General features: G+C 41.5%; 1 protein-coding gene across 2 annotated transcripts in view; it reads left to right on the forward strand.

The window, feature by feature from the left end:
- The window catches only part of LOC147662018 (vitamin D3 hydroxylase-associated protein-like), a 720,315-nt gene that overhangs the window by 468,224 nt on the left and 238,287 nt on the right, over positions 1-13,804 (forward strand). For both annotated transcript variants that reach the window (XM_086951181.1, XM_086951182.1), the window contains one exon: positions 829-869. In XM_086951181.1, coding sequence (XP_086807307.1) covers positions 829-869 — 41 coding nt within the window. The remainder of the gene's footprint in view (positions 1-828; positions 870-13,804) is intronic.

Consider the following 13,804-nt stretch of genomic DNA (forward strand, 5'->3'; position numbering starts at 1 on the left):
GTCCTCTCCCACTTCGGTGCAGGGATATGTTGAGAAGGTCCAGTGGCTCATCAAGGCTAAAAAACATTTAATATCTGGGCTTCTTCATCTCTAGTTGAGGAGAACAAATTCTCACACTAGGACACTAGCACTGGCTAGTCCCTCAGGGGGGATACAGGGGGGACCCAGTAGGCAATGGGCTCCCTGCCAGGATAATCAGAAGACCTCTGAATGTGGTAAGGATTTTCTGGGCCTGGTGCCCTCTGGGAATGCTGCACAAGAGGGTCCTACTTTTTGTAATATTTCTGCTGACTTGATCAACCTTTTCTACTGGCTTTTCTGCTTCTTGAGACACACATACATATGAGGACGCTAAAACTGTTGCAACACATTGTGTATTGCACCATCAGATGCAATACAAACTATTCTAGGCAGGCAGCACAACACCATGGATGTCTTATTTTCTTTCCATTCACCCATATGTGACTGCAATTTATTTTTAATGAATTTCAATTACATAGCATTTTCACTGCTCTCTGTTTCTCTAAAAGGGAATATTTCTGCATGTCCTACTAGTACTATTCAGGCACATTTAAGTAAGCTTTTGTGTGTGGTCTGAGTTTGATCCGAGGTCTATAATAAGGAGACTCTCCGCTAAATCCAAACTTTAAAAACCAAAGCATCATCACAGCTCTTCACCTTATACTTTCCATCTCTTTCTTTCAAGCTACAGTCCCTACCAATTTCTTGTAATTCATATGTTCACTGTTTGAACAATTGTTAACTGTTAGAAAAGATTCATACATTTTGACCTTGAAACTTTTTTTATTCTACTCCTTTCCTTTTTAGCATCCTTGGTATGCGAGATCCTGTAGATGGACAAACTGGAGGTATGTTGTTTTACATACACTACTAATTTCATTGTACTTTATATATTTTGTAGGCAGCTCCCAAGCCCTTGTATCATTGGCAGTGCCATTTCAATTATATGTTTTGCAGTAATGCAGGCAAGGAAAATGGTCCCCCAATTCTTCTTTCTTCTTGTGCTGCTGCATGATATATTGGTGCCCACCCATGGCCTAACGCTGGCCTTCCTTACATATTGAGTGAATATTTATGGGGGCCCAAATTTAACAGATCATGAACATTATTTGCTTGCATAATGCTAGATTTGATAGCTTACTATGGGCATTTTTGGGCATGTGATAGTGATGCATGGGCTTGCAGGGCAGACTTTGCCCATGTGTGGCAGTAGTGCTTGTAAACTCTAGGTAAATATAGTAACCAAACATGTTACAAAAGTGAAAAGGTGATATTTGAGGACATAACCTGCGGTTTGCTTTCTTGAAAATAATAGTATTTTGTTTGGGAGTTTAAGTTTAATATTTCAAAATGAAAGTTTGTATTTTAGAGGGAAATATGTATTTTCAAAACCGGAGACTTTTGGGATAACATTATGTCTTTGCCAACATTTTGATTATATTCGTGGCTAGGTGTGAGAAAGCTACGACTGATCTTGTTTCCTTGGTGCCAAAGTGCACTCGGAGCTACACTGCTATTACATGATCTCATTGCTAAAGAGTTTTTTTTTTTTACATGAATAATGCTATTTATCTGAGGCATTAGCATTTAAGACTCTTGTTACTAACAGCTGTCTGCTCCTCTCCAACCTGGTGACAATCCCGTTGAATGTTTCTATAAGCCACGCCTTGCCTGTTTACAGTGAGAGACAGAGAGGTCTGTGTATCAATTGAACTATCCACCCTGCCCTTCCTGTAGGGTTACTATATTAAGCATCCTGAAACCGAGGCATAACATCCAGAAACCGGTCCTAGGATGCTTGATTCCGGTCCAGGAAAGACATGGCTTGGCAGTTCGGGCTGGACTGTTCCCATGAGGCACAGGGTCAAGGCTGATTTGCATATGGCCATGTCTGAACTGGGGTGGTGTGGAGTGCACAAAAACGATAGATTTAGGCCCAGATCTCTGTACTGGGGTGAATGTATGACATTGTTCTGCATTCTGTCCATCAACTGTTGTTTTTGCATTTATAACATCCAGACACACATCAGGTCACCATATGGAAAGAAAGTTACTAATTGTAATATTAAAACCCTTTATGGCTGCATTTAAGAAATAGTGTTTTATGCTTAATACGTTGGCACGTGTTAGACCATGGAACATTCGCAACTTTTATTGCTCTACCCAAACAACCCTCGTCTTCCATATCTATGGACCTCATACCCCCTGTCCATTGCAACAAAGTATACTCCCTGCAAAACTATTGATCGAGCCCATATTAAAAAAAAACACATGACTCTGGTGACACTGGAAGCAGGTAACAAATTGGCACATTGTATCCCTTTTATAAAACTTCCATTAGACTCGGAGTTATCCACAGTGTTTTTGAAAGAACTGATATGGGTATATGGATTGTCAAAATCATAATCACATGTTATGAAACACAATTTATAGTTACATTCTGGGATTACCTGATTTTCCATCTAGTAACTATATACATAACTAGTCCACAAGCTACAATCCTCAAAGTGATAGCCAGACTAAGAAACGAAGTCAAACTATCAAGCAATACATGAGGGCCTTTAACTGAACATTAACATTATTAGTATCAATGGATTCCAGTGCAGATTGTGAACATAAAAGCTCTCTCTATAGTCTTTAGGCTAGTTTCCATTGCACATTTATGTTTCACAATTTGGTGTGGTCATTAGAGCTCACTGGTGTCTTGTTACCTCTAAGAAAAGGCCTGTTGTGTCACCATTCAATGGTTCAGCAGTCTACAGTGATACACCTAGTAGGAAATCTGGTTATTGGCTGAGGGGCTGAGGTCGGTGGAACCCCTGCTCAGGCAACAACCACAATCCTAGTCCAGGTGAACCACAAGAATCACTTAATTAGATGTGTTTAGCCCTTTGGTATCTTGCTACAAAGAGAGAATGTTTCAAGTATTTATATAGCACCACAACTGTAACAGAGTGAAAACACAACACAAGAAAAATCCCAAACCAATTAAAAAAAATGTAGTAATTTTTATAAATGAAATAATACCAGAATGACAAACATACAAGAGTCGAACCGGAGATATGCAGTTTTGAAAGTTTTAGATAGATAGAGCGCCTAAAAGCACAAACCGCCACTCACGATCATCTGTGAAAGAAATACTGAAAATCATGTACAACATGATCATATGAAACTAATTATCTTTCAATTGACCACTTTCCATAAATATTTGTTTTATTTAATTCAGTTAATTGTTGATTGTGCTGTTTTTCTTTCTCTTTTATTATTTCATAGTATTATTATTTTATGTATATTTAAGTGTATTTTAATAAATCTGAATCACTCATGATCTTCTGGTCATTCTAGACTGGGGGAAAGACACAAGTTATTGCCAACCTATATGTGGTTTGTGTCCGATACAGGGACCAGGTTAGTCCAGCTGAAAATGTTACCTTCTAAAAGTCTGGTGCGAAGAGTTCTGTTCACTGTAAAGGATGATGTGAGGAGGAAAATGTGCTGTAGCACGAAGAGAAGACCAAGCAAAATAGGCTTTCTGCACTGTAGCACAAATAGCCAGTCAGGTGTTGCAGACTGTCATTGCTGGAGCTTTGCATTTGAAGTCACCACAGACTGTCATTGCTGTAACGCGAAGTGCAGATTCGTCATTGCAGATCATCGCTGGCGGTCCCTCTACAGCGAAGAGTCAGGTTCCCATGAGCTTCACATTCACAGTCATTGTGGGTGGCAAAGTCTTGGTGCAAACGGGTCAATGTGCAACCTCAAAGAGCCCAAAACCTCAGGATTTCACCTTTCTTCCCAGGAGGAGCTCAACTGATGCCAGCCAAGAGTCCCGAACATGGAGCAGTACCACTTGGGGATAAGGAACCCACTACAGCAGATGCCAGCAGGGCGCATGCATGTCCAGTTGCAGGTCCAGGAATGTCCAATGCAGCAGGTCAGATGGGCAGTTCTAGGGAGACCTCTGGAGCTTGTGGTGCCCCTGTGAGCCGGGCCAGGCACAGTTTATGGCACATCTGCCCACAACTAGTAACCTTTGTGTTTCTGTCTGGGACAAGAAAATTACAACTTTCTATTTACAGAATTGACATTTAAAATCCTACTTCACCATTAAAGAGGACTTCAAATTGTAATTCATTGGAGCGTAAACAGCAAATTTCAACTTGCTTGCATTAAGGTAATCCAGTGTTAGCCCATGGATGAGATAGGCGTTCCAACAGTTAAACATTATTTTAGGAGTTTTTCACTGCCTGTATATTTAAAATGGTAAGACATGTGTACTTATTTTTCAATGCCGTACGAGACTTTAGGGCCTACCTTAGGGGTGACCTATAGCTCTACATAGTAAGGTTTATTTTACAAGGTCAAAACAGCAGTTTAAAACTGCACTACAGTCTGCAGTTGCCAGGTCTGAGACATGTTTAAAGGTCTACTTTAGTGGGTGGCACAATGAGTGCTGCAGGCCCACTAGTAGCATTTATTTCACTGACCCTGGTTATATATAGTACTCTTTACTAGGGTCTTACAAGTACATTGGATGTGGCAATTAGGTGTAAGCCAATTTTACAATGTTTGAAGGAGACAGCAGAAGCTCTTTAGTTCTCTCTAGCAGTAGCAAAATGCCCAGACTTTTAATGCAAACTAAAACTGGTTCAGCAGCAGAAGGCAAAAATACAGTGGAGACCCTGCAAAAAGGGTCAGGTTTAACACAGGTATAGCAATCCAACACATAATTTAAATGGATTGTAATCATAAACACCAGCCGGGTCTCTTTTCTGACATTATTGACATGATTTTGTTATCTTCAAAGTTTCCTCTCATTACTCGGGTTACACCTAATATTCATGACTTATTTGGGTCTTTCAAATTAAGAGATGAATGGGCCAGGTTATGATGTGTCCTGAAATTCCACCAATATTCATCTCATGGTCCACATCCCTCAAAGTTTGTTTTTTTTGGACCTCAAACGTTTTTTACTTTAAATTAACTAGATCATAAGGTCACAGAAAGGAGCATGGAGCTTTCTCTCAAGTTTTATTTTTATTTGCTTTGGTACTCTACTGAGGACCACAAATAATTTAAACATAATATTCAGGTTTTTTACACCATTTAAAATTTCTTGTGCTAATACAATGTTAAAAAGGTTTTAAAAATGTATAACAATTATAACAGACAAATTAATTTGGCGGGAATTTACATAAAATGATCAGTTCCTTTGCTGAGTTAATCCTACATTTGACGTATATGGATTGCAAATACTTCTTCCTTGCCGTTACCACCTTTGGATTTGGACATACAAACATTAAATGCTCAACGTCTTGCTCTCCTCCATTACACAAATTACATTTAGGGCTTTCCTTTAAGTGCCATATAGATGTTACAGTTTTGACCGGTAATATACCGAACTGGAGCAGAACAATCGCTCTCCTGACACTATGATTTGGGTTGAAAGCAATATACTGTTGAATTTTCTTATATGATATAGTTTCAATAAAATTCTTATATGTAGATAGTTTAGAGCAATGCGAAAAGTCAAGATCAAAGCTAAGCCTTGAAGTGAAATGTTTCAAAAAGAGCTTAAGCTGGGATGGTGTCCAAGCTAGCAGCAAATTGGTATTAATCTCTGCTAGCTTAAAGGCAACTGACATGTTTTTCCTAAAAACGTGTTTGGAAGAGTCACAATCAATTGTTTCTATTTTGAGCAGAGATCGAAGAGTTCCTTCCTCGGCGTGCAGGAGATTATAGGCCCACCTGATGACGTTGGCAATTCCTCGAGAATAGGAGCTGGTTAGTGAAAACTTGAGGCGGAGAGCTTGTACTGGAACAGCCTGTGACACTTGCGTTAGTCTCCGTAATATTTTCCCTTCTTTTAAATCTAAGAAGTTCCATTGGTTTATGGGAATAAATTCCAAGGCATATGATGGTACAGGTGGTATCTTGACAATATATACCTTAAGCAGGAAAGAGAAATGCCTGTGTCCTGACGCTGCGTATAATCTTGAAAGAGCTCCCACGTGTACATCAGCTTTTCTGGTCAAGTTCACAGTGTGTGGCCGATTTTGTAAAGTCTTGGTGAAGATTCTGCCTAGATAGGTGTATTCATTTACCTCTTCCACCTTTTCTCCCCCGAGGGTCCAGTTGTATTTTGAGCTCTTTTTCTTTCCTGAAAAAGAAACTTTTTTTGTTTTAGTAATGTTAGGGATTAAGTAATTTTCCTCCGTATATTTATTCAGTGCCTGGAGATTGCTTTGTAGTCCAAATGGAGTTAAATCTAATATGATAATATCGTCTGCGTATAACAGCGTATGTATGTTGTGGGAGGCTACTTTTGGTGGAAAATTGCGTACTTGCTGGAGACATTGAGGCATATCACTGAGATAAAGTGAAAACAGTAGAGGAGCGTGAAGACATCCCTGTTTGAGGCCATTAGGGGTCGGGATGGGGCTAGTTAAGCCCTTTTCTCTCTCCATTTGAACCTGGCACCAGGTGTCTGTATGCAGTGATATTAATATTCGTAGTAACTGGTCAGGGATACCCATTTTACTAAGTTTTTCCCAGAGTATTCTCCTGTCCACTCTATCAAACGCAGTCGAAAAATTAATAAAAGCTGTGTAGACAGCCTGAGATTTAATGGACACATATTTATCTAGGATAGTTTGCAGCATGGCAATATTGTCCGTGACTGAATGCTTTGGTCTAAAACCTGCTTGATATCGAGGGATCAGTCCAGATGAAAAGGCCCAGTTTTTAAGTTGATCCAAGACTTCTGCCGTGAAGATCTTTTGTGTGGCATCCAGCAGGGCGATTTGTCTGTAGTTACCAGGTTGAAGTCTTGATCCCTTTTTATGTATAGGTATGATGATACTCCCCTTCCACACTTCGGGATTACCCCAGTGCTGAGAATGTAGTTGAAGAGGGGGGATAGCATCCTGCTCCATCCTTTAGGATCTGTCTGGAGGACCTTGATTGGGATTTGATCAGGGCCAGTTGCTCCTGTTGATCTCGCCCTTCTTATGTGTATCTCAATAGAGAAGGGGGTAGATGCTCTGCTATTTAAGGATTCAGTTTCTGTATTACTAAAAAACATATAGGCCATTTCTGAGGTGGTGTTTAATTTGTATAGATTAGCGAGATAAGTTTCCCATTCGTTTGGGGGCACCGGAAAAGTTTGTAATGTTTTTTTCGTGCCCGTTTCTTTGGAGATTATGGTCCAGTAGGCACGTTGGTTGTTCTGCTTTGCTGCTATCTGCAGATCCACCCAGTTTTTATCTTGGGTTATTCTCTTGTGCTTTTCTTTTTCTCTCCTCCGTTGGTTCTTTAGTTTGCTAATTTCTACTTGTCTAGACGGTGAACCTTCTAAGAACTGTGCTCTTATCAATTTATTTAGCAGCTTTGTTCCAGTATCTAGTTTTGGATATTTGTTTTAAATCTTTGTAGATCTTGGTTGCGTCAACTTTTTCTGCAATTTTTGTGTTAGTTTTTTTATGATCATTTCAAAATTCGTTATTGGGTTTACAGAATGTGTTGTTTGAAGAAGCTGGTTAGTGTCTATTATATTAGTTATCTTATTAACTGTCGCTGAGTTCCAATAAAGCCTTTGTTTTTGATTTACCATGACTGTACTATGCTTGTACATGATTTGACTAGGTGAACATAGATGTATTTTCTATCCTGTACATAACTGTAGGATAGCGTGATCGCTGCCATGAACAAAATTAATTTTAAGTTGTAAGGCGGATCCAAACAAGTCGAAACTGAATATCATATAATCCAAAAGTGAGGAGCTATTATTTCCCTGTCTCGTATTTGAGGCGGAAATGTCACCTTCCACATTCCCGTTTAATATGGTTCCATTTAACGTTGGGCGCGATGCTAGTAGAATTTTTCCCCTTTTATCCGCCTTGTTCCCTTTGGGAAATAACAGAATGGAAATTTCCAGCGCCTCTTCTTTATACCAATTAGTCCATTTTGATATTTCTTCGTTGGACACTTTTTTTAATTAAGGTCACCCATGATGAGAAACGATGGATAATCATGACTTTCAATTATTTGATCAATGTCATCTAGGATCGCTATCATCATTCCATCCATTTTTGCTCCAGGAGGGATATATACGTTAAAGATTAGTACGTTTTTTAGGGAATCTGAGAGGTTTGTCCTGCACTTAACCTTAATACATTGGTAGTTATAAGATTTCGTTGGGATTATTTCTTGGGCCCAGTTATACTCTTCGCTTAGTAAAATTGCTATCCCACCCTTCGCATGCCCCCGCTCAACCCGCAGGGCAGGAATGTCATATATGAAATATCTCTCCAGATTGAAATTTTGTGTACTCCATGTTTCTTGTAGGGCCACAATAGCGGGTGAATTTTTTACTATTTCTGCCATTTTTTCTTTAGTTTTTCCCGCTATATTCCAAGAAGAGATCACTAAGCCTGTGCTATTACTGTCCTGTACATCTTCGCTAGTTAAACCGGTGTCTACGTTTGTTTCAGGATCAGGTATTACAGGACTGGCCATGTTTAATTTGGTTTTGCTTTTTGTAAAAATTGGGTAGTACGTCACAGATTGTTGGTATGGTTCTAAATTAGTTTCCTCTTTAAAAAGATTTCTGAGGGAATATGCGGTGATGTCTCTCTGCTTTCCCACACTTTCGCCAGATGATTTCTTCCCGGTTTGTGTTGCAATTTCTTTTTTCAGGGGAAGCGGCACAGTATCCGTTTTAATTTTTAAGTGATCACCAGTTATCTCTTGACATTTGCCACAAGTTCCTGTTATTTTTGTTGTTTTTGATGACCAGATTTGTTCTTTCTTCTTTTTTTCCTCGACCAGAAATTTTAAAATTCCAATTTGTACGTCAAGTGTTTGATCACAGTTTTCCAGTATGTTACCTAAATGGATGAGAACTGATTCCAGAATATTTTGTAAAACAAACCGTGATTTGGAGACTGGAGTGTAATTGTTAGTCGAGCCGGTAGTTTTAAAGATAGAGAGGTCTGGTGAATTTTCAAGATGGCCCTCTATATCCATTAATTTTTGTGGAGTACTGATCTGTATGTTGTCGATCCCCCTTTGGGGTTCCATTTGAGATATTCCATCCTTGGTGTTGGTATCTGGGCACGTGATTTTGCAATCGAAAGACTGTTGTATTTTGGAAAGATCCAGTGCTATTGATCCGGATGCCATTAAATCTGAAGTTAAGTCCACCTGGTCAATTAAGGTATTTTTCCCCCTGCTTCTGGAATTATTTGGGTTTGGTTTTGAGTTTGGTATATTGTGCCTTTTCCAACCTCAGTGACACCTACTGTTTCCAAATTTACCTGATCTTTTACTATTTGATCCTGGTCATCTGGGTTTGCTTTTGCGAAGTACTTTCTAATTCCAGGGGTTGCTATTGTCTTTCCATTTCTTAATGCCTTGTTGGTGCTCTTTCTAATTGCCTCATCCGTTCCCATTCTTTTCATAAAGATGGTTCTAGATCTGAGCTTCTTATAAGCCATTGCGCTGTATTAGGTCAGTTGGAGATGACGCGCTGCTGTCCAGGGGTCCGAGCACGGCGGGAACTCTATATATTTTTCCCTTCTGTTCCCTGCTTTTGACCCACGATAGAAGTGCCTGCTTCCAGCAAACACGATCGGGTAACTAGACTTCGGGGCCAGTGCCCGGCGCGCCGCTCATGCAATGTCAGCACCGGCACCCAGATCCAATTTCCCAAGTTCGTTCCTTGTAGGATTATGCAGTTTTTAGAGAACTGCTCTGGACTCCTCACCGCTCCCACTTAGAGCAAGGAGACTCACTTAAAAGAATGCTTAGCGTCTTGTGACTCCTGGCTGTGGCGGCGTGAAGACCTGGGCTCTGTAGTGACTCCTGGCGGTGAAGACGTGAAGACCCCGACTCTCAGCAGTCAGGTAAGACTAAACGGGCGCCGACCTAGCAGTGGTAAAAAGGTCGATACAGAATGCAAAATGTTGATGTGAATTAAATGTTGGGCTTGATTGGGGCGTGGAAAAGCTGTAGTTTATGTCCCTTGTTACAGCTGTCCTCGCTGCTCGCATCCCATTAATCACTATGCCCACTCCGCCTTCATCCACGTTTCCCTTCAATCAAGGGAGGGTGGATTACGCTTTCGGGGAGAGTTGCTGCTATGCTTCTGGGTGGCGGGCGGTGCTCTCAAAAAGGGTTGGGGAGGGTTACTACTATATATGTAGTGTGGCCAGGTGAAGAGGCAGTGCGACAGGCTGGCTCACCTTGCTTCCCTTGCTGCACTCGACTGGAGTAGCCCTCGCGGTGTAGTGACGCCGCACCTCTCGTCTCCTCACACAAATCGGTACTCGAATGCCGCCCAATTCAGTGTGCTCCTCCGTGTTGCAGGCTCAGAACACCAAAACACCAGAGCGCCCAGCTCACACACCTCCCATGCCGGTGCTGGTGCAGTAAGGCCGGCTGCCAAAAATGCAGGGAATGCGGGAGGGGTCCTCTGCGCTGAAGCCAATGCTTGCCGCTTGCCCCATGCCGCTACCGCTGCCCGCCGCCTTCTCTTCACCTCGGCGGCGGCAACAGCTACGTTTTTTTCGGCTTCTCGACCTTCGGCAGCTCCGCTCCTCTGAACTGCTACACCCTCTGCTCCGCTCTCACTCGTTGCTCCTCCTCTTCCGTCTTTCCGTGTAGCGCAGGGAATGTCCACATCCCCCCAACCTTCACTGCCGACTCAGTCGTATATAGCTCTCTTGAACTCGAGGTAAACTCCATCCTTGACTACAGTCGATGGGCCAGATGTAGGTAAATCTCATTTACCGATTCATAAATACCGAATTTTACCGATTCGGTATTTACGAATCTGTAAATGAGATGTAGGTAAAAATTCGGTATTTTTTACTGAATCGGTAAGATTCGGTATTTACCGATTCGGTAAATACCGAATCGGTATTTGCTATTGAATCCTATGGGCCTTGAAGCCCACAGGATTCAATAGCAAATACCGATTCGGTATTTACCGAATTGGTAAAAATACCGAATTTCTGAGGGGGACAGGGTGTCACTTTGACACGCTGTTGCACCCCTGTAACTGGCTTTTGCGCCATGTGGCACACATAAATGCCCTTAGGGCTGTCTGTGTGCCACATGGCACAGGTGTACATGCACAGATGTGCATGTACACAGGAATTCGTAATTTACCATGCAATTGTATTGCATGGTAAATACCGAATTCTAAAGGCCCTGTAGCACTGTTAGAAGTGCTACCTACATCACAAAATACATCTTCAGTATTTTTACTGAATGGTAAATTTACCGAATCGGTAAAATGTACATAATCGGTAAATTTACCGATTCTGTAATTTTACCGATTCGGTAAAATTACTGATTCGGTAAAATTACTGATTCGGTAAAATTACCGAAAATTTACGTTTTTTAGCCCCTACATCTCCATAGCCCTTTACCGGTTGGAAACGGCCGAAAATCGGTATTTTCGGCCGTTTCCGACTGGTAAAGGGCTACCTACATCTGGCCCTATATCTGTAAAACTTCAGTGTCTCATTGCCTGGAATGATGTGATGCTTCAGAACACAGTGGGAACCAGCCTAATTTATTCATGCCCCTAAGCATGTTTGTGCTTTCCATCATTCGTTTCCTCTAAAAAAAAAAACATACTCACTTCTTCACCATGGTACTTTTAGTCATGCTTCTGTTCATGCTCATTTGTAGTCCTGGATACATACATCCCAGAAGGGACAGTTTTCTTCGATGAGAAATTGAGCAGATAACTGGTGTTTGAAGGGAATTTGACAGTGACTGTTGCTTAAACAATGGAATGCAGTGTATCACTCAGAAAAAGTGTCTGTTTTAATGTCATGTCCCTTCAAAGGCAAGCTGAATACAATCACTATATGTACGTGTGTAGAAAGCTGATACTTTATGTGATATGTCAATAAGCTGATATACCATGTGAAGAGCCCATTTTGAGTGGGCAGAGGCTTGCTATGCAATCCTAAAGTGCTCTGTTAGGGGGTAGTATGGTGGAGCAGCTTAGGATTAACACAGTTCAAGGCATTTGTAAAATACACACAATGATTAATAAATGACAACATGACTCAAGAAGGTGAACCACACCAATTTATAAAAATAACAAGTACCTTTGTATATGATTTGGCATCAGAGAGAATCGTTCAGGTAAGTAAGTTTTTAAATATATATATTTTTTTCACTTTAAAAAGTGAACACTGCAAATTCTGAGTTCTGTAATGTTATACTATGAAAGAAAGAACAAGTTCTGCAAACAGGTACAGTACATCGATTTACATGACCAATCTTCAGGAGTTAAGGTGAGTGCTGGGCAAGGTTCAAGGCAGAACCAACAGTGGCAAAAGGGTGGCTGGGTGCAGAGTGCAAATCGGGAGCCCAATGCTTTTCAATGGGGATCAGTCAGTGTAAAAAGAGGCTCCAGGCTCTGGCTAGTAAGCCTGTTGGGCTGAACCAACAAGAGGGCTCCTGCCTTCCAATGCTCGGGGATAAGGGGACACCTTTGGTCCTCTTCCTCAAGACCCAGGAGCGTTGGGTGCAGGGGTGTCCTTAGGCATCAAGTTATTTCTTATTGGAGCAGTGGCAGGTGAGAGGACCTGCTTGCAGAGGCTGCAGGTAATGTCGGGGAGTCTAGGAGCGATAAAACCACCTTGTTAGCACCACTGGCCCACTTTAGTGGGGACTTTGGGCGTCAGGTTTTGGCGGTTTTAAAGGGCTTAGAATCTCCTCTTTTGGAGTTTCTTCAGAACAGTTCCGCTGTTTACAGGAGGTGTTTAGTCTTTTTCATAGGCAGGCAGTCCTCCCAGGTTTCTGGAGTCAACAGCTCCAGGACTAGTTGGCATTGGCGCAGTTTCCAACCAGGGATGGGAGTGTTACACCCTATTCCAGTACCAGCTTTGGTTGTGGGTCTCCTAAGAGCAAAGGCTCTCACCCTAGGAGGTCAGAACAGTGTCTTGGGTGGCAGGCTGGCAGGAACCAGTCAGCAAGGACACCAGAGGTTGGTAGGTTTTCAAGGGGCACCTCTAAGGTGCCCTCTTGGTGCAGGTATTGGTAAACCCAATGCTGGCATTAGTGTGGATTTACCAGTACAAGATGTTCGATACCAAACATTCCTATTTTCATTGAAACCATCACGTAGCTGGGGAAATTGTTGTCACCAGTGCCCAGCACATATTCTAAAATGGCTTCCCTGGTCACTTGTACTGACAGTAATGGCACTGACCAGCACAGGGCATATCTGCTCATGCAGGTATGCCCTCACATGTAGTAATAAGCACCCTGCCTTATGGCTATCAAGCCTGCTGTAGGTTTGACATACAAATATCACATGCAGTGGTAGGGCACATGGCACACAGGGATGTGTATCATGTTGTGTTTTATCTTTTGTCACCACCAAGATACACACCCTGCAATTACAGCCTTGCATGCGCTTGTTCAGGGGTCCCTTAGGGTGGCACAATTAGTCAAGCTGCCCTTAGGGACCCTCTTTAGTACCTCAGGCCCTGGGTACCAGATCTACCATTTACTTGGCACTTCAAAAACAAGTCAAAATTTCTTTATTCGGTACTTACAAAGATACCATTAAAGTTCATAGAGAATACATACATACAATTTTAAAAAGCACAGTTAAAAACAGTTAAGAAATTTTAAGAAAAATTTCTTAGTTAAAAAAAAAGATTCATGTATAAAAAACAGTACGTCATCATCAATCAGTGGGGGTTTCAGACTACGTTCAAGTGGAGTATACGGTTGTTTCCCTGGTATTCCT

This window comes from Lissotriton vulgaris, unplaced genomic scaffold (assembly GCF_964263255.1).
Source record: "Lissotriton vulgaris unplaced genomic scaffold, aLisVul1.2 SCAFFOLD_770, whole genome shotgun sequence".
Taxonomy (NCBI): Eukaryota; Metazoa; Chordata; class Amphibia; order Caudata; family Salamandridae; genus Lissotriton; species Lissotriton vulgaris.